Genomic DNA, 26,233 nt, shown 5'->3' on the forward strand with positions numbered 1-26,233 from the left:
GAACATATTTTTACTGTGTTGGTATGATTGTTTAAAATTGACATTGGGGGCCTCCCCACTGGCCTAGGGGTTCAGTCTCAGTGCTTTCTCCACTATGGCCTGAGTTCCATCCCCGGCCAGGGAGGTGACCCTCATGGTGCAGTAGACCTCTTCTGTCTCACATGCTGCTCCTCTCAGCAGTATATTTCAGTAGATCTGCCTGTTCTCTTCCCTACTCTGTCTCTGGTGAATCCTTTCAACTCCCTACACTCCCCCACCTCTGGTCTATACCCTAGTACTTATATGCAAAAAAAAAATTTTTTTAACATTGAAGAAAAGTTATAATTGACCCCTGCTTAGTGACATCTTCATGTGCCCAGATGACATGAGTGTGCTCCTCTCCCACACCCAGTACCTACAGAACTAGACATCATGACGATGTCTTAATTACCCCATTCCCAATGGAATTAATAGTGATGTCAGCAGCAGGCAGAGAGGGACTAAAATGACTAAACTTCCTTGAAAATAATCTCATTGTACAATCATGGCACCAGAATGTTAGAACTCACATAGAAGTTACCGGAAAATAATAGATTTGAGATGTTAGGCCATATAAATATTTTTTAGTATTACAGAAAGGGACATGTATATTAACAACAAACATTGAGAACAAAAAGTAGAACAATAAAAATGTTCAGAATCTTGGTTGAATAACCCGAGTAACTCTTACCTTCATTTTGGTCTGGCCTCACATGCTTTATGTTTCATTTTATTATTGTTGTTAATCCTATTATTATTATCATCATCATCATCATCACCATCATCATGATATCATCACTACTACTACAGTTCTTTATTCCTTTATTGGATTTAATTTCCCTTTACAAACTATGCATGGACCAAAAATGTGACTTTGGGAGAGTATTGCTGAATTGTTGCTGATGTCAGTTTCATACTGTGATATTTTTTCTCTGTTTACCAAGAGATCAGTATTTCAATATAACGATGTGCATGTTTTCCCCCCTTCTCCCGCTGCATGCAGGGATTCGGGTTCGTAACTTTCGAGAATAGTGCTGATGCAGACAGGGCCAGGGAGAAATTACACGGCACCGTGGTAGAGGGCCGTAAAATCGAGGTGCATGTCTTCAATAATTCAATTTCTGGTTTATATTTTTATTTCTCTTTTTGTGTATTGCTTCACTTATTTCACATTTGGAACCCTGTCTTGTTCGTGTGTGCACACATGTGTATGTGTGTTCATGTCCTTCACCTTCTTGCACTAAAATGTATAAAAGTTAACACTTCTATACTCCCCTCTCTTTCATTTTTTGGTTGCTTGGGGGGGGTTTAATTTTGATTTACTTGTGTGTGTGTGTGTGTGTGTGTGTCTGTGTGTATATTTATTTGTTTTTTTCATTTACTTTTTTCCTCCTTCAAAATGTTCATCCTTCTGCTCTCTTGATTTTTTTCCTTTGCTTCAGTTTGCGAGACTCCGAATTCCTGTGATCAGGCCAAAATAAAACTAACTTTTAAAAAAATGTTTGGAAATTGTCCATTTTAGCATTATGTCCTATAATGAATCAAGGGACCAGCCACTGCCCTCTTTCTCCTGGGAGGCAGTTGGCCTCTATATGTGGGTGTGATAGGCAAGGCCTAGAAGATTGTAGAAGTTGTGGGGAGGAAAGAGGGATTCCAAAACTCATCTAGTTTTAAAATATATTTAATCTCAAGAATTTCAATAGTTAATGGCTGAATTCCTCCAGCAAGGGTTTGATGGCTGCCCACGATGTGACGGAGGCAGCTCTGGTCTGGTCTTCGGCAGGCCTTTTTAAGACCACAGCGAAGGTTAACTGCTTCCTTTCCCCTGGTGCCCAATATTTTTAAGTATTAAACATAAAAGCCACCATTTTGAGTAAGATGTCTGCATATTCTGCTTTTTTTCCCCCCTCCCTTTCCAATGGTTTAGCATTTAGGGCCCTTCACTGACCCACTCTTTCCATGGTAACTATACACAAAGCTGGCGCTGGTGCCCTCAGCGGTAAGTGAAACAAAAGCACTGGAGAAGCAGCTTTTACAATGTAATCACAAAACAATTAAATAAGAAAGAAAAAGTCCATCTGCCATCTCACATTAACACTAAAATGTGATTTGACTTGTCGTTCCTCTTCCTTTTCCTTCCCCTTTTATTTTCAGTGCTGTTGAGTAATGCGCCTGGACTTTGGATGTACATATTGTTTTGTAGCAGCCTGAGCTGTTTGATTACTGACATTACTGTCATGGTGACTTTTTCCCCCTTGCACATCTTACTCAGAGTTACTGAACTCCAGTTTGGCTGGTTTTATTAATGCACTTCCCCCGCTCCTTCCTCTCCCACTGTCCTCTCTCCTCGGCCTGTCTGGAACTGTGACTGTCCCCGTGCTCCACCAGCGCTCTTCCCTGCGCGCCTTCCTGCCCTTCCTCTCCCTTCCCCGCCCCTCCTGTTCCCTTGACTTTGGTCTCTCCCCACCCTGTCCTCCGCTCCTCTCGGCCCTTCTCTCGGGTCTGTGCAAGCTGTTGGTCTCTCTTGCTGACTGGTGGTTTCTGGTTGGCTCTGGCCACTCTCCCTGCAGCGCTTGCTTTGGCTCCAGCCGCTGGTGTCAGAAGCCCCCGCCCCTCTAGCCTGTCTGTGAGCCTCGCCCTTCACTCTCTCCCTTCTTTCTAAACTTGGGGTTTTTTCTTTCTTTTATTTGTGTGTGTGTGTTTTTGACTGCATGCTCTCAGTCTCATCATTGTTGTACCCATTCTTTCTTTTTAAATGTGAAATGTTTCTATTATTTGGTGGGCAAACTAGAGTAAATGGAGTTTCAAGCTCTTCCTCCCATGGAAGGATTTTCAATTTTAAGATTTTCGATCTTAAAAGACTTACATTGACTTTTTTAGTTCCAATTCCAGCTAAAATTGATCTTTTCATAATATAAGTTTATCACTACAAATTTAACATAATGCAAATTCCAAGAGGTTAAATGATTATATTTTGTGTATTTCGTAATTCATTGAACACCTGGCCCGTTTTGTGAGCTGACAGCACAGCCCATGGTCGGGTTCTGGGTGAGGCGCCACCCTCCTTGCTGGAGCTCTGAGGCAGGATCTGCCACTTTGGCATCCTGACCTCTAAGCCCATCCTCAGCAGGGCTCAAATGCCTTCTCACCCCGCACTGAGAGGCTGTGAATGATGCTGTTATGTGATGAGGGTGGAAGGCATCAGAAAAGAAAAGAAACGTAAGCTTTATTTTTTTTTCAGTTATTTTAAGTGCCTAATTTAAAGGCCTGCTGAAAATTTTATTCATAAATTAGTGGACCACATCGTCTAGAAAAATGGTCCTGAAGACTGCCAACATGGGAATCCATTTTTGTATTTGTTTATTAACCTCAAACAGTAAAATCTTATACAAACATATAAATTGAACATTAGAACAGATGAAATCCACAAATTTATTTTCTTACCTTTCTGTAAATCTTTCATCTGACCCATGTGACACGCGTCTGTTTCATTCATGAACTTCAAAGTTCATGTGTAGAATTGTTTCTAGTTTACTTTTTCCCTCATTTTCTTTAATGCTGAGACTTCTCTGTTTAAGAGAGCTCCATAGAATTTGCAATTTTACTTTTCTTCGGAGTACTGGATGCTGAAGTAGCCCAGGTTTTTCATCTGGAGAACAAGAAACTGCATTTCACTCTTGTTAGCCTCATTTAATAAATATTTTAATTAAAATCTGTATATTAATTATATTGCTATGTTAATTATGTAAATCAACACTGTCTGAAAATTATGTTTTGAACTAAGTACTGTTTTATCAGATGAGCAACTTCACACTCCCTAATGTGGTCTCCTTCCTCCCTACCCCCCTCTACTCTGTACTTCTAGGTGAATAATGCTACAGCGCGTGTAATGACCAATAAGAAGATGGTCACACCATATGCAAATGGTAAGTGGCCATACCTCCTCCTTTATTCTTGTGTCAGCGTAGAAGTATTTTCCTTACCTAAGGAAACGCATTATTTTTTACAAGTGAACGTTTTAATCTTAGAATGAAGCTTTTTTAGTTACTAAAGGTATTATGGTCTCAGCAGTGTTTATCTTAGACACAGTCAGTATGTCATTTGTGATTCTTTTAACCCAAGTTACATCCCTACTCAGGAACCCTTTCTTTTAGCTGCTGTAGTTCTTGAGAATGTACTGGGTTTGTCTGTAGCACCCCTGGAGAGCCACCATTTCTCACCACTGGCACCTGCTCATCGAACATAAATAGATCCATTTTTGACTCCTTGCTCTCCTTTTAAAGGTTAGGTATACATGTGATTCTGTTTTCTATTTCATGAGCACTTGTCATATAGTAAATGCTATGTTTCTCATTGAGAAAAAAATTTTCACATCAATTGTCAAATTTAATCAAGATTCATAGTCTCTAAATAAATTGAGACTCATACGCTAAATAAAACTTCAGTCTGTGCCAGCTTTGCAAGCTCTGTTCCATGAGGTCATCTGGGAAGAACCCAACACGCTGGGCTCTGAGGCCACCCTCCCTCCTTCAGTCTGCGTGGCTCTTATTCTCTGCTGTCTAGTTAGAGTTCTGCCTGATATTTTATCTAGTAATAAAGGGGAGCTTTGCCTGCTTTTTAAGTTTAGACATACTGACAGAGTATAACAGTGTGTGCTAGCAATGTCTTAAGTCATTAGAAGTACATCAGCATTTAACATTTTCCACAAAATCTTCAGTGAATATATTTAGCCCAGCTTTTTAACCAGATGATACAAATCAGCATGTCTGCATTATTCCTACCTAGTTCATTTGGTAGAAAATGCAATGCCACCACCTCCCACTTTACCTCGTCTTCTTTTCTCTGCAGAACAAAACCCTGAAAAACAAGGTAACCTCAATAAAAAAAAAATAAAAGGAAAAAATGCAATGAGATTTCCAAAAATGAAAAGCCACAGTAGTTTCTGTCATTTTGATAAAAACCCAGTGTAAATGAAATAAGGAAAGAAAGGCAAAGTACATCAACTTTCCTTCAGATCCAGGGTAAATGGTGTGGCAGGAAGAGCTGCTGACTGGAATTTAGACATTTTTCTTCTAGATTGAACTCTTCATTTTGCTCTGTGACAGTGGCCAATTTCTTAACCTCTCTGATTCTGTTTTCATCTCTGTTGGCAGTCACAGTTTATCAGCACTAGAAAGCTCTTTAAAAGTCATCAGAACCCAACCCTCTTAGTTTATTGTTTAGGAAAGGAAGAGCAGAGAAGCATCATGCTTATTCATTGTCCCAGATGTGCTGTCTTTTCTGTCCCTTTTGTTTTGTGAAGGTCGGTAACCTAAGCACCTGTGAAAATACATTGTACGTTGTCCAGAACTGAACACATTCCAAGTGTTACTGACGGCAGACCATTATCTGCCATTATTATAACGTGATCCTTTTAAAGGGAACACTTGCATAATGATGCAGTTGGTAGGGGAAAGGTCATTTTCGAATACAATACTAAATTAATATTCAAGCCTAGTGGAGCCATTCTTGAGAAACCTGCCAGTGCTGGGTTCTGGGTTCTCAGATGAGAATGCGGCCTTCTCTGAATTCTCAGTCAGCGTCTTAATGTGTGTTGGTTGGTTGGAATCCCTTGATTCATATGATATTGTGGAACATTGTGCTCCTACAATGTACTCCAGTAGGATTTGAACCCAGATTTGGCCAAATTTTTATGTATAATGATGAAGAGACCACAACCATCTATGAATGCACAAAATGATGAATGGAGGTTGAAATGCTTAAGGATGCATGGGCTTTTTTCTTGAATAATGTCTTTGCCTATAGCCGTTTTAGCCTACAGTTCTTACTTCCATTCAAATATTTATAGACTAGCAGTGGCACAGTGTGAGAGCCTGAGCTAATATCAAGAAGTAAGCCAGAGAGTCAGTTTTTCAAGTTTGCTTACTTATGTATAAAATTCAATAAATATTTATTGATTAAAGTTATCATGTGAAATTCTACTCTTTATCAGTGGGCAGCAGCATATTTTCTTTATTTAACACTTGCTGTATTCCTGTAAATATAAAAAGGGGATTGAATAAAATTGACATCAAGCTTCATGTTTGGAAGTACATAAAATCTGTAAATATTTAAGCTGATATGCAATAGCAATTTAATGCCCTTTAGCTAGAAAGGCTGATTAACTTAACTGTGTTCATCACAAGTGGAAATCTCAAAGGACATGCACTGGAGCTGGGGAAGGAGCTTGGACTTTTAAGTGCATGTCTCCTTCGTTGGCTTGGTTAACTCCTGTGAAATTCCAACCAAGGGAGTTCAGTTTACCTGGTGCAATTGATCATGGAGTCAAAGATCCAGGTAAAATTGGAGCACAAAGCACAGCTTTATAAAACAACCAGAGCAGTAAACATTTTTTTAGCTTGTATGTAAGAAAAAGTACATCATAGTGTGGTATAGAGTGGTGGATAGTTGACCCTTTTTCCTTTTTCTAAACCTTTTTTCCTTTTTTCCTTTTTCATTAAGCAATCTTGTGAGAGACTCTACTGAAGCCCAGGGTTCATTTGTATTTCTTTTTCCTTCTCCATCTCCTACCTTCCTTTCCTTCCCTCTCCATCTCCTACCTTCTTAATTTTCTCCTTCCTCGCTTCCGACTTTACCCCAGCCCCTCATTATCCCTTCACTGTCTAGTCATGTTGAAAAATAATCAGGTAATGAGGTCAGGAAATACCATCACCCTCTCATTTTTAACCCCAGCTGGTGTTCTAAGGAGAAGCTGGAAAGAGGCAAAAATACACCCAGAGATTTCCAATGCCAACTCGTGCATGCCCTGTTAGTCTTTTCCCTGTTTTAAATGTTCATTGTTCTCTCTTCCTTTCAGGTTGGAAATTAAGCCCAGTTGTTGGAGCTGTATATGGCCCTGAGTTATATGCAGGTAGTGTTAATTTTTCCATTTGTGTTGTTTAACTATAACAGCACCTATGACTTTTTTGACTTACTATTTTCCTTTGTAATCTTTTTTTTATTATTATTTTTAATGCAATCAGCCTCCAGCTTTCAAGCAGATGTGTCCCTAGGCAACGATGCTGCAGTGCCCCTGTCAGGAAGAGGGGGCATCAACACTTACATTCCTTTAATCAGTAAGTAGCCTATGTTGGCCTGGCATGGATTCCAACTCTTGGCGAGTAAGCAGCAACATGCTAGTTTGTTTTTCCCTGGTATGATGTGTAACGGAAAGGTTGCCACAAAGCACAAATGGGGTGGGCTGAGGACATGCGAAGAACATTTTAGGCTGCACTTGATAATCAGGAAAATAAAAGAAGTATGTTATATGTGTTCTCTGCAAGCGTTTGGGCCTCCAGTAGAGTGTCACTTTGAAGGGCCTGCGGTGTTATTGATCACTCTCAGCTCTGTTGCTATCTCTAAAGCCCTTTGACCTGAGCTGTTTTGCCCCAGCAAGAGGTATAATTACACAGCGTTCAATGGAGATGGAATCAGTGTCTCTGCATGCTTTCCAAAGGATAACACACTTAGAATAGACCCTTAGAAAGTGTCTGCCTCCTTAAAGGATATGTGACCATGGGGGAGAAGTCTCCTCTCTTCTTATTTTCTGGGTTAAAACATTTTGGATAAAAAAAATTAAGTGGATTAATGAACTAAAATGTCTAAAGACTACATATGCCTTGGAGGTTGGCACCATATAAAAACAAAAGAACATCCTTATGAAGCATAAATGATTACATCCATATCATGTTTGGAAATAAGATTAATAACTGACCATTTAAAGAGTTTATCTCATTTGGCTCAAACTGCTCACCAGTTTGCGTTGCAATTCCAAAACAGGGAAGAAGCAGAGAAAACTCACTCAAGATTTGTGATGTGTGAGGCACAGTGTTATTAGCGTTTACGTGCTGGGTCTCTCCACTCCTTTTTTCAGAAAAGAGGTGGTCCACATCTTTTCATCGTCCTGTAGTTTGCTAAAAGCAAGCTGTGATTGTAAAGCTGTTATTGAATACAAGTTGACATTTCTGTCATATTTTGGGTCTCCCTTTAGTTCCTGGCTTCCCTTACCCAACTGCAGCCACCACGGCGGCCGCTTTCAGAGGAGCCCACCTGAGGGGCAGAGGGCGGACGGTCTACGGTGCAGTTCGAGCGGTACCTCCAACAGCCATCCCCGCCTACCCAGGGTAAGCATTAGATTCCGAGGTCAGCAGCCGGACAAATAAAGAATACCATTGCCCTCTCATAACTTCTGGGACGTTGCCATGCCACATAGCAGAGATCCTATGAACATTTGCAAATTAACGGATTAGGTGGCAAGAACCAAAATTTACCATTATCAGAATGTAAAAAAATTTCAATTCATTTTATAAATCTTCATTTTGGCCACCTTAAGCCCTCCTGGTAGTGGCTTAAGACAGTAGCCAGAGCTGTCTTGTTCACTAGCAGTGTGTTGGCATGAGTTCACTCAGCACCGCACGAACATGGACTAACACTACTGCAGAGAACCAAACAGGAGCTCCAGACTGTAGTGCCAGGCTGCATCTGCTGCGTCCACCTCGCCACCCCCCGTGCGGGCTGAGGCTGCCACACGCGCCTCCCTGTGGTCTCACGGCTGGGTGGTGAGCAGCAGAGCTGGTTACCCACAATGGATTTGCTTTCTTTGTAGGAAACGGATTAAAAGAGGTTAATTCAAAGATGAACCAAGTCCAATTGAATCAAGGGAGAAAGGGAGAAGTAGGAAGAATTAAACTACAGTTGGCTTCTGAATGATGGTAAAACCACTAATGTAGCTGAGCATCCTTCACCCTTTGATTTTTGTATGGAGGGTGTCTCATGCAGTGGAATGATTCCATAGCAACAAATAAATCCTTTGTCATTGGATGGGGGAGAAGGAGTGAAGTTGCAGGGTTTGTTATTAGTTGTATCTCAGTGTCAGCCTAAAATGTATAATTTTATATAAAGAGTGGACTTTTATAAGTTACTTTTCTTCAAAGATGTGACATTTGTGTTCTTCATCTTTTCTCTGCCTATGACAGGTTTTTCCATGTTCTTACTGAGGAACAAACATAGCAGCACAGGAGCCTGTTAGTTGCTGCTTAGTTAAAATATAAAAGGAAAGAGCCTCCTTTGTGGGTCCTCTTCTGACAGCAAAGTTGGCTTTGAGGTGTACTAATTTAATTGAGCATTCACTCATAGACCGACTGGACATGCCAATAGGGGTCCTCCATTGCACAGAACTAAAGCATTTCTGTTAGACAAGGCAAGTGTGCATGCTAAGATGGGCAAGCTCCAAAGCCACTGGAAGGGACCTGCTTGAGAAATAAGCTTTGTTTGCAGTTTTTAGATGTTTAAATCCCATGCATTCCATCATCTCCATCTTCTGCCATTACTTTTAATTTTATCCTCCCCCCCACTTGACCTTTGACCTTCAACCTCTGACATCTCTTTAAAGAAATGACTAAAGATGCAGTATTATTTTATCGTGAGATATCAAAGAAAACATAAAACTGAACCTGGTAGAAGACTACACACTAGGAAAATTGTTCATGCAGTGTCCTGCATTTCAATCCGAGAGTTACCATCACACTTGCAGGCCACACTGCTCAGCAGAAACATGGGACGCCTTTATTTGTAATGTTCCTGAGTGATTTACAAGGTAGTTGGATGCGCTCCTGTTCAATGTAGGTCATTTCAGTATATTCACCAACTTGAGAGCCTGTTCTCTCCCAGGTCTGTGTCAGGTCTATATTTGCTCAGAGATTTTGTCCTGTGCCTAATCACATCAATTTCTGTGCATTACATTGAACACTAATTTCCCATGTTTTCTTTTTTATTAAATAAGCTACCTGTTTACATGGAAGATGGCAAGGAATAAGTCCAGTATTTTATGGGGAATGGCCTAAAACTGCTTTTCAGCTTAGTAAACTAATTTCATCGTTAATCATCGTGGTCTAGCCCCCTTGTGGCATTTGATACAGGGAATATTGGAATTCTTCTAGAATTTTGGTGAATATTCCCAGTGAGTGACACAACTTAGGGTAAAGTTTATTCATGCTTTAATGCCACCACTCTTCTGTGTAGAAGAAATGTTTTTAACCTTTGCCTGTATCCCCTTACTGAAATAGTTGAAGATTAATTAATCACCACTTGGCCTCAGTGCTTTCCATTTGTCAACCTTCTCATAAGGACCAAGTCTCATATTTATTAAAATGCTGTTGAGCGGCAAAGTACTTTCTAATAGCAGACTTGAACAGGAGTTGGAGGTAATGAAACTTGATAGAACTTTTAGCTAGCTGGTCGCCACCGGTGTGTCTAATCTGCCTGTTGTGTAACACAAAGGCACAGCAGATTCGGAGCTTTGTAAAGTGCAGCCACCGGTAAAGATGACAAAATGTCATTGGAAGTAGAATCAGAAATTTTTCAGCTACTTGAGAAATAAGTTATTTCATGTTCAAGTTAAAGAAACAATTTAGTGATCTCAGTTGCTTATTATCATGAAGAAGTTAGTGGTGAAAATTTCCAACTTGTTCAGTTGAATAAATGATAAATAAATCTTCTAATTTAAAATAGCCAAATCTTGACTTAACAAATATGAAGAAGAAAGTCTTATCTTTTATCTTTATTGCTGTTCTATGTATTTTGGTCCCCAAGTAATGTTTTAGAGAAAGTCTTATATGTACAAAAATACCTCAAATGGTTTGAAATCCATATTTTAATTATAATTGTATAGTAACAAGTTATAATAGTATAGTAACAACTTAGGGATTTTTTTTAAAAAGAGTCAGCATTATTTGTTTTATACAAATTCATTTACTAAACAGGAAAGTAAGTCCTTCTAGTCCTGATCAGCTACCATCTTTTAAATAAAATAATCTTTGATCATGCCCAGAACTTCAGTTATCAATGTATTTTTCAGAATTCCATGAATATTCTTATGGTCAAAAGAGAGCCCTTAAAATTTTTCAATTGCTCCTTCCCACTCTGGATTATATTGTTACTATCTGGGATCCCCACTGCACCTTTCAATTCTTGGACCTTGGACCAATCACCTTAACCTTTAGCTCATTATCTCTGCTTGTGAAAGCAATGCATTGTGGGTATTTTTGGTTGTGTTTTTTTTTTAATTACATTTCTCTGTTTACTTTGGTCAGAATTGATTGACTTGTTTTTCTGAGGTGTTGCATTGGTTCTTAAAATGCTGAATAATAATACTTTGCATGCTTGTGTGATCAGCCAAATCTTATCGCATGTCTAATGTGCAGGGTGAAAAGCAGGTGATGTATGGATATCAGAAAAAAATTTATGTGTCACCACAAAACTGAAGACAAAATACTGAACATAATTTTGAATCGTATTTTGCATATAGATTCTGCCCTAATGGCATTCTCTGGCATCATTTTTTTCATGTTCTTCTCCATGTCCCTACCTATGCACACGTGCGCGCATGCAAAGACACACACATACATACACATAAACACACACCCCTTTGGAAGCACTTTAAAGATAAACTTCCTCCTAGGGTGAGCTCAAAAATACTGTAGGTATAAAATGTTGATGCCTCCATCTGTGAGATTTTCAGTAGCTACCTTAGACCCTCTGGGAATGCTCTTTATTAACGTTTTATTCTTAATTACCAGCATCTGGTGGTTCGTTCTAGTTTTGCATTCCTTCCCCTCCTAGCATGAACCAGAGCTGGTGAACGTGCGTGTGCACTTCCACGCTTCTTGCACCGACTTGCTGTCAAGCCCAGGTTGTCACATATTCATACATCACCTGCCCGAACAGAGCGCATGTGCATGCTGCCGTCCTCAATAACCGGAATGTGTTTCTGTTCTTTTGTTTTTTGTTTTTGTTTTTGTGTGGATTTTCTGCAGTGTGGTTTACCAGGACGGATTTTACGGTGCTGACCTCTATGTAAGTACACACACTGGGGCCTTCTGGACCCCACCCCCTGACAAGCCAGCCTTTTTTTTTCTGTTTCTTTGGTTTGGTTTGGTTTTCATTTTATTTTATTTTATTTTTGGTTTGGTTTTTTTTTAATATAATTTATTTAATTTTTTTCTTTTTCCTTGTGGATATATATATATATATATTTATATATTTAAGAATGCAAGCATGCTTCTCTGCCACTGCGCTTGCCCCTGGGTGCAAAAACTAAGCCTTTGGGTTTCCTGATCATTGCTAGTCAGTCTACTGGACATATTCTTTTCCCTTCCCTACACCCACAAATGTTCTGTGTATCACTGATACACTCGCGAGATGATCAGCAGGTTTAAAGTCTCTTACTCCTGTCGTGTCATATGCATACATAAATAACAGGACTAGGTTAGCCTTCAACCAGCTCTTTCCCTTTTCTGCTTTTCTCATTTCACATCCTCTCTAGATCATTAGAACTTTGTTTGCTGTAAATGACAATAATCTTTCTAAAGTGTGTGTTTTCCTGTTTCTACATTCTAAAAGAGTATCATCTTGTGAAAGTGAAGTAAGGAACTGAAACCAGTGTGGAGGGGATAGTACTGAGAGGAGACCAAGTCTTCAGAGCTGGAGGCCTTTCTTTACCTGAGGTTCAAGGCCAGTGGGTCTCTTGTTAAGAGCCACCTAGAGGGAAACGAGGGGCATAACTGACCTCCTCAGCCCTTCCTACAGACATCTGACTGTCCTGCAAGACTGTCGATTCTGTCAACCATGTTAACATGTAATCCATTGTTGAAATGACTGTCAAAGTTTCTGAGTTTTAAAGCCTTTTACTGGAACCTTTCCACATGACTTTTTTTTGAATGCAAGCTTGGTGTGACCACCCAAATCATTAAAAACAATTTTGTAAAAACAAACCCAAAAAATTGTCAGCATGAGATGATTCAGGTTAGAGTTGTTTGGAAATGCTTTCTTCACCTTCCCCAAGTCAACAAGGGTGTCTTTTTATTGGACTCTATCCCCAGTTTGCCAAAGAGTCTCTGGCAATCTAAAAACATGAATGCATTTAGAGACTCTGCGTACTGCAGGGCATGGAGACAGGGTCAGGCAGTTCTCTGAGACACTGTAGGTGACGCTACACACCAGTCCTGTTTCAGGTAGACCTTTAAAGTGTGCTGTGATTTAACAAATGTCTAGAGAAACCTCAGTTATGATTTGGTCTAGCTCTCACTTGTAGATACATTTCTTAGAGAGATTGTGACTTAATTAAAATGACATAATTTGTTTGCACAGCCAAGTAAAGAACCCAACTAATTCATATTTCATTGTCTCTGAGCACTTTAATTAAAACCCACATTCTTCCTAAGAAGGTTCTCTAGAAATAATGAAAGACTTTTTTTTCTGTGCTCACAGTGAAACCTGAGAGTGAAGGACATATCCTACTTTTCTACCAAATGGCACATTTCTGAGCATACATGTTTAAATATGATCTGAGCATGTGCATTCTCCCATATATGTTAGTGTTCTCATGAAACTCATCTTTATGTTATTTAAGTTTTTTTTTTAAATTTGCTCTGTAAGAGCATGCTTTTTCATTTGAATTATTTCCTAAGTCAAGTTTTTATTTTTCTCAAATATCTTTCTTATTTGGGGATTTTGTTAATGTGGCCTACTTCTGCTTTTATTAAGATTTGTCTTCTTTCACCTTGTCAACCAACCAAATAATTGCTTACAGTTCTCTCATTTTCTTAGTTCATGATATGTGATTTTATTAAGAGAGATGATTTTTCTGTACTTGTTGGAAAATGCTCTGTAATTTTTTTTTTTAAATCCACACTTTATCAACAAGCCAAACGGAAGTAGTTCAGTGACCTTGTTGAAAATCATTTCCATCGGTGGCCCTTATTGATGAAAAGAATTAATAGTAATGTTATTGTCCTTTATTAGTTCCTATTAAAGCAGTGAGGGGAAAAGTTGGTCACTAGTGCAGAAATAATATCTGAACCCACTGACGAGAAATGAATATATCATGAAGTGACTTTTGAACTAGGCCTAATGTAACTGTAACTTTCAAAACTCCATATTCCCCATTCCATATGTGAGAGAGCAAAGAACGCTCTTTAAAAACATGCAAAGTAAAAAAGCCTCTTTTACTTTGAATTTGTTCTGCTTCCTCTGGACAGTCTCCCATCTTTGGAAGTCTACCAATTTATATATTTACTTGTTTCCTCAAAAATGTAGGTCAGACAAAGAAGAAAGTTTGTGCCCTATAGAAAGGGCACTCAAGCAGAACTGGAAGAGATGACTTGAGGGAAAAGAGTATTTTAGTTGCTGGTTGTGTTTAAGTTACATTCATTTAGACTATTTTATTGTGGAGGTTTTAAAAATCACTTTCCTCTTCCATTCTTAGACTGCACGTGACCCTGCTAGCCATTTTCTTCCTGTTTCTCTTCGGGCACATTCCTCTCTGGAGAACTGATCTCGCTGGGCGTCATTTACAGACCCACTGGTCCAGACTGAGATTGTGGCAGATAGGGGTCTAGCCACTGGCCCCCCACTCCCACTCACATGACCAGTAGGAAAGGCACACTTCACCCTACTCACTTTTCAAATGGGGCCACAGACCGTTCCGAATCCTCACCCTGTGAAAAGCATGCTTGCATCCAAAGGAAAGAAAAGGCTGGTGGGCCCCCAGTGGGCTTGTTGTATGATTGTTTTCCTTCCACAGCTGTGTTTTTGAACTGCTCTTCCTGTGTTCTGTTATAGAATAGTCTTACAGGAACCAATCATTAGCGCTAAAATACCTCAGGTAGGAGTGCCAGTGTGACCTGCCAATCAATCAGATTGTGGATTGCAGTGAAAAAATTGAATTATACTAACCATTCCAGCTCCACATTAGAGATGGGAACAGAGGCTTTTTTGGACAATCAAGACTTGTGAGCGTGTGATCTAAGCCCTGCCACCTCAGCAGCGCACACAGTCCAGCCCCACCCGAGGGTGCTTCCTTCTGAATGAAGCGCCGCCCACCACCCGGGCACCTCTCGGCACTGCCCGCCACTGCCACCCCTTCCAGCTTCTCAATCACAGTAATCCATGGTGTTGAAACTGCTCTTTTCTCTTTGGAGATTCAAGCAGATGCTTCCTTCTCTGAACGAAGTGAGAATGGGGGGGTAGGACTCTGTCCTACGGGACCCCCAAGTCCCGGATTGGATCCGGCAGTGAAGTCCTGGCAGGGATTGGACTGTGCTGCTACCTAAGTGTGAAGCTGCCTTAAAAATGCAGACATAGTGGGACTCTAAGCACATGCACTTCCCTCTTTCCCTGTCACCTTCAAAGAAGATCAGTGAGTTCGTTTGGGGGCCACTGCACCTCGGGAGAGGAAGGCAGCCTGTGGCCTCCTTCATTATGTGGCTACATGGTGAGATTTGGGAAATGAACTAATCTGGGGAGATGTGAAATAGTAGAGAGCTTGAAGGTTGAAATTCATTAAAGATTACCTCTCCTTTGCAGAAGATAGCACATTGATCATAACAGTTTCTTCCCTTAACCGCAGTTATAAATAATAAGACCAATTTTAAATACTTAAAAAAATACTTTTCATGACTATGTTTCAAAGTATATAGGTCCCTCATTCAAAGCCTCATAACAATATTATTGCTATGAATCTTTGTATTCATCTTTGTTTTCACATTTAATCAAAATGTGCCAGTGGCCACATAAGAACTCTTACGCCTCTGCAGCACCCTCATACGAGTGTAACCCAGGGCAGTGGCTCTAGCTGGAATGGGAAGGTGGTGAGGGAAAGAGGGAATTGGAATCCTGTAGGGACAAATCAAGTGAGTCCCAGAGGCACAGCAGCAAACCCAAGCTACTTGGAGTAGGCCTCTGCTCTGCTGTGGCGACTGTGGGCACCGCACATACACTCCCGCCCCATCAGTCTAGGCTCCACACACACCACCACACACAGGGAACAAGCTTCCATTCTGTTTGCTGGTCTTGAAATACACACTCTTCTCAATGTCACATGATGTCATTGTCTTCCAAGTAGAATGAAGGTGTCTTGACATCACATGCTCACCAAAGTCCTGTTTTAATGTAAACCTAAAACAAAGCTATCATAAAGTTAAAGCCTAGGTTAAAATCAAGTCAAGGGGTAAATCTACAATTTCAAGGTGAGGCGAACAGACATGCAGACAAAGGTCAGGCACAGGAGGGAGCCCTTGCAGAACTCTCCCTCTCAGTTCTAGCTTAAAATGCAGCTATAGAGCAGTGCAAAACAGTCAAGTGTGGCATCAAGATAATTAGCTGATAAGTTAGATTCAGAGTGGATTAGAAAATCCCTAGGAGGTGACATTAGCCCTGGAAAACTGAGACTTTAACTGCACAAGGATCTGAAAGGTAGCAGCATTTTCCTTTGAAAAAGCTGGAAATCAAAGGCAGGGCTACATTATAGACTGTGAAAAGGTACAGCACTTAGATCTAGGAAATATTTCAGAGGAGCACATGGGTCAGAACAAGTGGGTATGGACAGGGGGTGCGCCCCCAGTGAGTGGTGCAGGTCAGGAAGGTGGGCAGGGGCGAGGACTAGCAGCCATTTAGAATGGCTTACCCAGGAGTCAGAAAGGCGTTCTTCTTAAAGGGGGGTGTGTATATTGGAATCAGGCTTAGCCATTGCAAAATTAATCCAGCTGTCAGGGTTCCAAAAAGCTGTCCGTGTGCGCTCCTACATTAGGGTGTGCTGTGGCCATGCTAATCCCCATTTTTTGTTTTATTTCAAATCACACACAGATAGAATCTGCAAACTGCTTCAGATCAAACAGGTCTGATTGTGTGTAAATACATATGTCCTTTTTAATTTTTATTATTAATGGTTGCTTCAGTTTTGCATCAGTGCATGGTTAAAAGCAATACACATCAGCTATTTCATGACTTCATATCTCCAAATGAATTATTTCTCCTCTTTTTTTTGTTTGTTTGTTTGTGCAGTCAGCTGAAGAAATGTTAACATCTCACTCTAAATCTCTCAGTGGAGTCTCTGTTCCCTTCTCTGATATAACAGATGGGTTACTGCTTGTTATAATTATTAACATTGTGGTGTGGGCCAGGGCTAGGGTGGGCAAGATTGACTATTTCTTTGGGCTGGGGAGGGGCCAGTTGTTAGGGTATGGAATGTTAACTCAAGTGGTGACTGACTGTTTCCGTAATACCAGGTCGTTGTGGCTGCACGCTCTAGTAATTGAGGCTGTGTACTTCACCGAGCTTGTGGTAGAGCCTAGGGCAAACCGCTGTCCCAAGAGAATGCTGGGATAGATAGCGTTAGCCGATACGAGTCTGAACGTGGTGATTTTGCTGGTTGTTTTAGCTCCAGATGTTGGCATGCTTAGTTTTTAATGTGATTAATAAATGTGGCGCCATCCCCCTCCCCACGCCTGAACCCCCTGTCTCTCCTGCCCCTTCCCTACCTTTGTTCTTTCTGAAAACCTTAAGAAACAGTAATGAAAACCTTGGTGTTTCAAACTGCACTTTGTTCTCATGTTCTAGAAAAGCCTTCAGATTTGCTAGTAGAAATGAGAGTGGAGAAAACCGCTTCTCAGCCTGCAATTTTTCTGCCCTCTGAAATCCAGAGGGAATAAATATTTGAATTTTCCTTGTCTTATATTTGGTGATAGATTTTATTCAATCACCAGTTAAAAGCAGCAGAAGAAAGCAATGTCTTTGGAGTATAATTCAAGGTCTAAAATTTCATCTTTCAGATTTGGGGGAGTCCATCAGTTACCAAGGTAGAGGGCTCGCAGGTTACCTGTCTGCCCTAGCCTAGCACAGCCTGCTCCTGCAGCTCCGCTCTCACAATGTCGCTAGGAGAGTGGTCCTATTGAAATATTATCTGCATTTAAAAAAAAAAAAAAAGAAGACCATCAGTGTAGTTTTCCTTAATGCTGCTCTTCTTCTCAGGCCTTTGGTTGTCAGTAAAATATTTGCATCCTGTCCTTTTCTCCTGAGTTGCAGTGGCAGACAATCTCATCACTTCCCAACTCCAGACTCCCTTCATGAAGGAGACTGTTGCAGATAGATGGTCTCCATTTCCTTCTGCGTTGGAAGGAAGCCTCTTTCCATAGTCAGAACCATTTTGACCTGTTTTGTTAACAGTAAAACGCAGCCCCAACATCATCGAGGTTCCCTTGGCCTCTTGCAGACTGAGCAAAGTGAGAGAAAGTGGTTCTGTCGGTAACCTTTTTAGAATTAGTGCCATACAGCGCAACACCATGATCTGGTATATGACCCAACTAGTGTCGTCTGAGCCTGAGAATTTCTTCTTGAAAATGTACACCTCTGACCTGCGTCTGAGAACTTGAGGCTCTAAATGTTTTACTCAAGTAAACACGAATCAGGCTATAACTGCTTTTATTATCTTGACTTACATTTTTAAAGATTATTTTGGTGTTTCGAGGAAGGCTAAAGAGACCAGCCACAGAATGCCTGTCTGCCCCGTTGTCCTTGTGTGTGGAGAAGTCGGCTGAAGACACCCTGCAGCAAGTGGCCTTCCCAGTCCGCGTGCCCAGCTGAGCCCAGGCCCTTCTCCAATTATAACGAAAAATTGAACCTTTCAGTTTCATTTGCAACTTAAAAGCTTAGCTATACAGCACTGTTTATAGTAGCTCAGCTATGGAAACAACCCAAATGCCCAAAAATAGATGATTGGATCAGGAAGACGTGGTACATATACACCATGGAATATTACTCAGCAATCAAAAAAGATAAACTCGCGCCATTTGCAGCAACATGGATGGAGCTGGAAGGGATCATGCTCAGCGAAACAAGCCAGAAAGAAAAAGAAAAAATACCAGATGGTCTCACTCATAGCAGGAATTTAAAAAACCCAAATAAGGGACCAGGAGAAAGACCAATTATAACAAAGTAAAAATAAAAATCAACAAGCAACTATAAGCCAGAGACACACGGCGGGGGCGGGGGGGCCGGGGTAGGAGGGATTACGGTCAAAATAAGGGGGGGTGGGAATTGTATGGGGACTATAACCAAGGTGAAAAAGCATACATTGTGCAAAAATGAAAAATGATGTAAAAAATATAGAAAACAAAATATAGGAACAAAGTTTAGCTATAAAGGTTAGCTTGTGCTTTAACAAAGCATTTACAGCTTCATTGCCTCTTTAGAAGTTTGAAAAGAAAAGAAGGAAAGGAGATAGACACTGCATTTGGTTGGTTTGAGGCACTGTAGTTGGTTTGTAATGCATGTGTGGAGCAGCACAGTGTCAGGCCTGGGTGTGCAGCCCAGCCCATGCCAGCCTGGCCCGCCCAGCCCTAGACCTGACCAAGTGCAGGGGTCTCGCCACCATCCCAGTGCATGGTGAGGGTAATGAGAATTTTATTTCTATGAGTAGCTGTAGAAGGATTTGTAGTTGAGAAAGAAGTGTTTACTTTTCTAAGTCATTCACTTGAAGAACAAAGAAAGAATAACACTTATCTACTGAAAGCCCATCAGGGATTTTTTTTAAATGTACAGATGAAGCTACTTCTGATGACCTCGAGGAGCATCATTTTAGAGTAAATTTTCCCCCATGATGCAGTTTGCTCTTTGAGAAAAAGCATGACTCATAGAAGAAAGAAGCAAAAAGCTTTTGAAGCTCCTAAGAAACCACAGGTATTTTCAAAATAAGATTTGAACAGAAATAAAAGTAGCAAGCTAGAAGCTGCCTGAATCAGATGACTAAGAACAGACATTAAAAAATACTTGTTTTCTAGCCTCAGAAATAGTCCAGAAGTAAATTTTTAATTTGTTTGTAGATTTAGCAAAATTTCAGCATTTAAAGAAGAGTAGGAAGCTTTGGTTGCCCTGAGGAGTGGACTCGTGTAGCCGGAGACGCTAGGTACGCAGCTCACCCATGCAGGTGCTGACCAGATAGACCGGTGGGCACAGTTATATTTGACAGGGAAAAGATAGTGATGCAAATTCATACCTGAATTAGATTTAGGTAAAACAGATGAATTCTAGAAGAATCAAGAAAAAGAAGGAAAGGTAGAACTTGCCACTTTTCAGAATAGCCACGACATCTGTTGCTGTGATTACCTTTGAAATACTTGACGAAAAAGTACCTGCTCCCAACAGGGAACACCTTGTGGGTGTTTGACCGTCTAAACTGAGGAAAGAGCTCACATGGGGGAGTCTGAGCATATTCCCACCACTGGAAGGAAAAGCTGCAAACAGCCAGCCTGCCATGAGAGCAGGATGCTCGGATCTCACTTCTTACGGGAGGGGCATGAGGGCAGTTGAACACTAGGGGCAGGAGGCTCCTGGGCTCTTCAAATCCAGTCCAAGGATGCTGAGTCCGAGTCTCCATCAGCAGCATCTTCCATGGGAAGGACCCAATGGCTGATGTTTCCGCCTTTGTGAGCTGCTCTGTGACAGCTTTCAAGAGCAAGCAGCAGGCTGCACAGCCCCTGGTCTTCACTCTCGCTTCCTTCTGGGTATCGCCTGGCTAGCTCCGCCTCTTGGCAAAGGTGTAAGGCCAAGAAGGAGCGAGGCGCCCCGCGGGGCCCTTCCCTCCCCACTGCCCTCTCCCATGTCCAGAGCACCGCACGCTGACGCTGGGCAGATCCGTGGAAGGGGCCGCACTCACCTCACGCTTCCTGTCGGTCCAGCCCAGTTCCCAACTTCCTGTAACTGTTTTCCCTCTTGAAAGTCCCAGACTGTCAAGTAAGACAAACCCAAAAGTCCTACCTTCATTTCCTAAGTTTGCGAGCAGGCACGGCCTGTGCAGTTCATTGTTGCTGCCTCAAATGGGCAAGCAGATCCCTGCGTAGCGGAGTTTCGTTTTGTACCAGAGGAGGAACATGTAGACGGATGCAGTTTGAAACAGCCTCTTCCCACGTGTGTGTCTGTGTCGTGTCCGTCCCTGTGTCTGTGTGTCCGTCTGCGTGTGGGCGGGCGCTGTCGCTGTCCGCGGGGAGGGTCTGTGAGTCAGTCCTCCTCTCTCCCGCAGGGTGGATACGCCGCCTACAGATACGCGCAGCCTGCCACTGCAACCGCAGCCACCGCCGCTGCCGCCGCCGCCGCCGCCTACAGCGACGGGTACGTACCTCGGGCGGGAGGCAGCTGCGTGCCCTGGGCACGGCGTCCCCACGCCGTGGCCGCGCCCGGCTGCTCTCTGGCTCTGGCCTCTGTGGTTTCCACACCAGCCTCCCTCCGCCTCAGCTCCGACTCCATTCTTTCCCCATTTTCTCGGGGTACTTGCAGAATTTTTCAGAATTACTGCATGTAGGAGCAGACATGGAAAGTTGTTTTCCATTCTGCCAGTCTCCCAGTGACATTCCAAGGCCCATCTTCTCCCAGGCCCTTTGGTGTCGTCCTCGCGTGGTTTGGGGAGCACGGTCTTTCTTTGTCTCCCTGACTGTCTCTCTTCTTTCCAGCTATGGCAGGGTGTACACAGCCGACCCCTACCATGCCCTCGCCCCTGCCGCTAGCTATGGAGTTGGCGCTGTGGTAAGTATGTATTCCCCTTTTTTAAAAAATAAAAATTTACGCCTCCTAAATTTCACTTACAGACTGAAATAGATGTAGGGAGGTAAGAAACTCAGCCCTTCTCCCATTGCTGGAGTGTGAAAGCCACACGGGGCTATCTGGAATTGTGTCGCCCTCTTTATCCGTGTGCTACAGAGTGAGCCACATGGCCTGGTGTGAGCAGTGAGAGTCACCCTGGGTGACGCCGTCAGCTGGAGAGAAAGCTTGATGCTGGGTGTTGGCTCAGACATTAGACGCACATCCGTGGACTTTTATTGACTGGTACTTTTGTAAGAGTTGGGGCATGACTTTCGCGTTTTCACAGTAAACCTTTCAAAATACTTCATGTGTGCGGGACTCAAATGCAGGTGCAAAGGAGGTCCCTGCTATTCCTGAGCCTTCTGGCCAGTAGTGCTAGAGTCACCGAGTGCTTTAGGAAGCTATTTTATCAGTAATGTTTATGGTATTTTCAGAGAAGGTATCGAAAAAGTCTATAGAATTTGTCTAGAATAAACTCCCCCATCCCAACTCATACCTTCACTGCAGTTCTTTTAAGTTGGCCTCAGGCCCTCAGGTCCAGTGTTAGGGACTCGGTGGCAGCCGGGAGGCTGTCCCGGCCTGCAGCTCCTGCTGCCAATGCCCCCTGCAGCCCAGTCCAGGCAGCCGCACCCTGGACGGATGCCTGAGAGGGAAGCTGAACGACACATAAGACCCAGAGCAATACGAGGGAGCCCATCACGTCTTACACTGAGTTTCTTCTGATGAAGGCTTGTGGGAGGAAGTAACAGGATCCTGAGGGAACATGTATTTTAGAATAGAGGTAGAAACATATGATGTAAAGGCAGTGGTACAAGTGCCTGAGGTTTTACTGGTGCCAGGACAATCCATCCTGTACTTTAAGAATGACCTGAGGGGAGAGATGTTCCTGGGGAACTTAGTGAAAGAAGCAGTAGTCGGTGGGTCAAGGAAAGACTCAGGCACGAAGCCCATGATGACCCAGTTCACAGACCCGCACACAGATAAGATGGGGCGTGTCAGAATCCACTAGCTGGTGCATTGGATAAAGAGGGTTGGACTTTGCCAGTTGAGAGATGGATGCAGATTTAAGTTCCACCCAAAAGATGAGAAACGAGAGCAGCAGTGGTCAGCAGGGCCAGCTTCCCGTGCACAGGTGGTGTCTGGGAAGGTCGAGTCTCCGTCTGCTTCAGGTCGCGACTGTCACGATGTGGTGGAGACAGATGGTGACTCAGGCCGTGGGAGACCCTTGCGCTGCTGGTGGCACAGCTGAAACGAGCGTCTCCTCGAGAGCCATCGCGCACTCTCCTGAGCGGCCGTCGGCAGCGGGCGCGTTGGCGCTGCCGGGCCCCTGAGACTCGGGCTTCGAAGCTTCAAAGGAAGCTGTTTTTCCAGATCCCTTCCCAGGACATTTTCTTCATTTTTAATGCTTCTCTCATAATCGTTTCATTATTTTTGTGTCTTTAATTACTGCAGGCAAGTTTATACCGAGGTGGCTACAGCCGATTTGCCCCCTACTGAAGTGACGTGAGACCCTGCAAATGGGACAGCCCCCCAGTTCATGAGGCCTGGCTATTGCAATATTTACTAGTAGAAGAACTCTATAGCAAGGAGGAAAAACAGACAAACAAAAAACACAAAAAAAAGAAAGAATACTTTTTTATACCTCACTATGTTCTTTGAATATGTATTTTTCCTTTAAATTTCTGCCTTTAATTCTTTTGTTCCAAAGATTGTGCATTTTTTTCTTTTTTTTTTTTTTCTTTTTCTTTTTTTAACTGTGGTAAAAAAAAAAAATAATGCATTTCCATGTCTGTATGTCCGTGCTTAGCTTATTCTATCAATCACGGAAGAGGCAGTTACTGAGGAAGGAGAGACATTTAGGAGCCAGTAAATGATCAGAAATCAGCAGACAGAATTACCAAAGTGTGTCTGGTGCTGAGTGGTGGGTGTTCAAGCAGGAGTGGAAGACATCTTTGTGCAACAGGATATCCTTCTAGTCTTCTGAGTCTCTGCTCTTTGGCAGGCAGTTCTGAGATTGGCTGTGGCTGGTATCCACATGCTGATAGGTGATAGGAATTTGTGCTTGCAATGCAGGAGAATTAAAAAGACACGTTCCTCTCCTCTTCCCTCCTGTCTTCTCCATTCTTTTCACAATCATCTTACACACACAGTCTGAGACAGTTGGCGTGGTTTTGGGAATTGCAGTATTAATGTTTCCAAACGTGCTCTCAGACTGTGGGTAATAAACACCTCATTAGGAACCCGATCTCAGAATGAACTCTGGAGTATGAAAAAGATCATTCTTTTCTTTCTTGTAATCCCAGCATTCCTGCTGGGCATCTTCCCCTTTAATTGAACCACACCTTAGCTCATCTGTCCTTTCATTAACGTCCTGCTCCCATGTCCTCAGGATTCAGGAATTTAGGGCCCAGGGACAGAAGAATAAATAGCCAGTGTCCAGATTTCTCCAAGGTGTTTGGGCCCAGCTTAAGGGTTAGAAGTACAAATAAATTGTTGAGAGCCATTGAAGAGGTTGAGGAAGTGAAGAGGAATATTAGACATTATCTGGCAAGTCACTCCAATATTCCTGACCTTCCTCTTGCATCAGAAAACCAATACAAAGTATAAAACATATAAGAAGACACTGCTAAAAGCTAAAAACAGTCAGTCTGAGGTCAACTGTCCCTGGAAGTTTTGGTAGGTGGGGCAGGTAAGGGCAGGCGAAGGCTCTGTGTACTAGCTCCAAAGCCATAGGAACTTCCACCTTCCAGAGCCTTCGTGAGTCGCTTCTCTGCCCACAAGCCACTGCCTGCGTGGCCATTCTACTCAGCTCATCATTGCCCTCTGAAGACACCCAGCTGAGCACCCTGACCACTCGGCACGTGAAACACTATGGCACCCGAGATCTGAGCAGGGTTCCTGGGGAGGTCCCCGCCCGTATTGGAAGGGAGGTCTGAAATGGCAAGGGGCTAGCGTGTCACCAGGAAGAGGCATGTGGTGGCCACAGCGGTGGGTCGCTGCTGTTGCTACCTGGCTTCCATTTCATACTCGTTATCAAGGTTGGGAGAAAGTGTTTCTCTTCTCGCTGTTCAGCTCTTACTGATAAAAACAAGGGTCCTGCAGCATTTCCAAAGCGAAGGTGTTAGAAACAGGGAAGCATGGTCTGGTTGGCTCCCTGGTCTAGACACATCGGTACTAGGGTGACCTTTCACCCCAGGGATAGCTGCTAAAGGGAGTGATTCCGAGACATGGAGCTTCTGGTTTGTTATGGGTTTGTTTTGTTTTAACTCCTGCCTCCACATACGTTCTTGACTGACGACTGATTCGAGTCCCTGGATTAAAATGACTGACATTTGACAGCATCAAGCACTCTTTGTAGCCAGCATGATGTGCCTGGGAGGGACTGGCCCATCACCAGTAATACAGATCTTCCCTGCCTTCGGAATCCTCTCTCCTGAGAGCTAGGAGAGAGGCTGACCCTGAAATCGGGGAGCCATCCCAGAAGCTAGAGGCCTCGATGCAATTCTTACTGACTCTGGGGAGGAAGGCATAGAGCAGGGGACTCCAGACTGCCTCTCCATGGCCATTTTTAAGGGTTCCCCTCCCCAAGCCAAAGTTTGGTTTGTTGCTGTTGAGACAATTTTTGTTGTATGTAGAGAAATCCTTTAGTTAGAGGAGTGGAGCATGGGGCGTGGGACTTTCACAGTTCTAGGGAATGGGGGCAGGGAGGATTTTTGTTTTTTGTTTGTTTGTTTTTTTTCTTTTTTTTGCTTGTGTTCTGAAGGAGAGCTTTTACCGGCTAAAGAAAAGGAAAGAAATTTCATGTCATGTCAAGCGGGGGCCAGCCGTACAACACGGCAAGCCTCTGTTCAGCCGAGACAAGGCTAAATTCTAAATGTTCGTATTGGTAGCGGGAGAGAACTGAGGGATGAGTTTAAGCATTTTCTTTCCTCCGAGAGAGCGGAGGACGATGGGAAGGGGAGAGAAAGCAGCCCCTCCAGCCCTTCGAAGAGGCAGAAGCTTGAGCTCGAGGTGCCCTGTGTGCACCTCAGTTCAGCTGGTCTGGCTGAGGACCCCTAGGCAAGCTCTGCTTCCCCGCTGGCCCCCGCTGCATTTCCAGGGGTGCTTTTAACTCCGCCGCCTCCAGCTCCCTGTTGTCAGAAGGCCCCGTGGAGCTCTTTTAACTCAGGGCCTCCGCTTTTCACAGTCAGCCCTGAGGATGGGGGCTCTCAGCAGCACCCAGGTCGGAGGCTCCCGACCTCCCCCATCAGCTTTTGAACTTTGAGACTCTGTGCAGCCCACGTGCCCCCAGGCAGGCGCCTGGCTTGCTGCTGCCAGTATCCCTGACTCTCCCTGGGCCCGCTGTGAGCCAGAGAGGGTGCTGGTGGAGGGTTCTAGGGCGCTGGGGCTGGGCGACAGCACGGGGGTGACTTCAACAGCTTTACATGGTTCGTGGCGTGGACTTTCTGTCCTAAGCATCTTCCTCGTAGAAGCCCATGCCTTTCGGGAGACCCCTACTGAAAACCTTTAACATCCCTCTTTCTGCCCAGAGAGCTGCCCGTAGGTCTTTTTTCCAGAACTCCTGGTGTTACAGAATTCAACTCCCATCAGCCCAGCTCCGCTATTCATCCCTGTCGGGGCTCTGAGATTTTACTAGGCCTCCTGTCCTGCCATCTGGCCGCAGCCACCGCTGAAATTGAGCTAGTTTTACTTTTCCTTGAAGGGGACTGGGGCTCAGCTGTTAGTTTAAGGGGAGCTAGTGGAGATATTTCCAATAGAAATCAGTGAT

General features: G+C 43.1%; 1 protein-coding gene across 37 annotated transcripts in view; it reads left to right on the plus strand.

Moving 5' to 3' along the window:
- The window catches only part of RBFOX2 (RNA binding fox-1 homolog 2), a gene marked incomplete at its 5' end in the record, with an annotated part of 239,344 nt that extends 216,244 nt beyond the window's left edge, over window positions 1–23,100 (plus strand). For 9 of the 37 annotated variants that reach the window (XM_084256443.1, XM_084256445.1, XM_084256444.1 and 6 more), the window contains 9 exons: window positions 1,022–1,114; window positions 3,884–3,944; window positions 6,875–6,928; window positions 7,041–7,133; window positions 8,048–8,180; window positions 11,871–11,910; window positions 20,909–20,997; window positions 21,336–21,408; window positions 22,918–23,059. In XM_084256443.1, the coding sequence (XP_084112569.1) occupies window positions 1,022–1,114; window positions 3,884–3,944; window positions 6,875–6,928; window positions 7,041–7,133; window positions 8,048–8,180; window positions 11,871–11,910; window positions 20,909–20,997; window positions 21,336–21,408; window positions 22,918–22,962 (681 nt within the window). In that variant the 3' untranslated portion in view covers window positions 22,963–23,059. Of the gene's footprint in view, window positions 1–1,021; window positions 1,115–3,883; window positions 3,945–6,874; window positions 6,929–7,040; window positions 7,134–8,035; window positions 8,181–11,870; window positions 11,911–14,676; window positions 14,720–16,698; window positions 16,731–16,896; window positions 16,974–20,908; window positions 20,998–21,335; window positions 21,409–22,917 lie in introns of all 37 variants that reach the window. The other 28 variants (XM_084256411.1, XM_084256447.1, XM_084256413.1 and 25 more) reach the window with 13 other exon arrangements.
- Window positions 23,101–26,233: the final 3,133 nt, after the last annotated feature.

This window comes from Talpa europaea (genome assembly GCF_964194135.1).
Source record: "Talpa europaea genome assembly, chromosome: 15".
Taxonomy (NCBI): domain Eukaryota; kingdom Metazoa; phylum Chordata; class Mammalia; order Eulipotyphla; family Talpidae; genus Talpa; species Talpa europaea.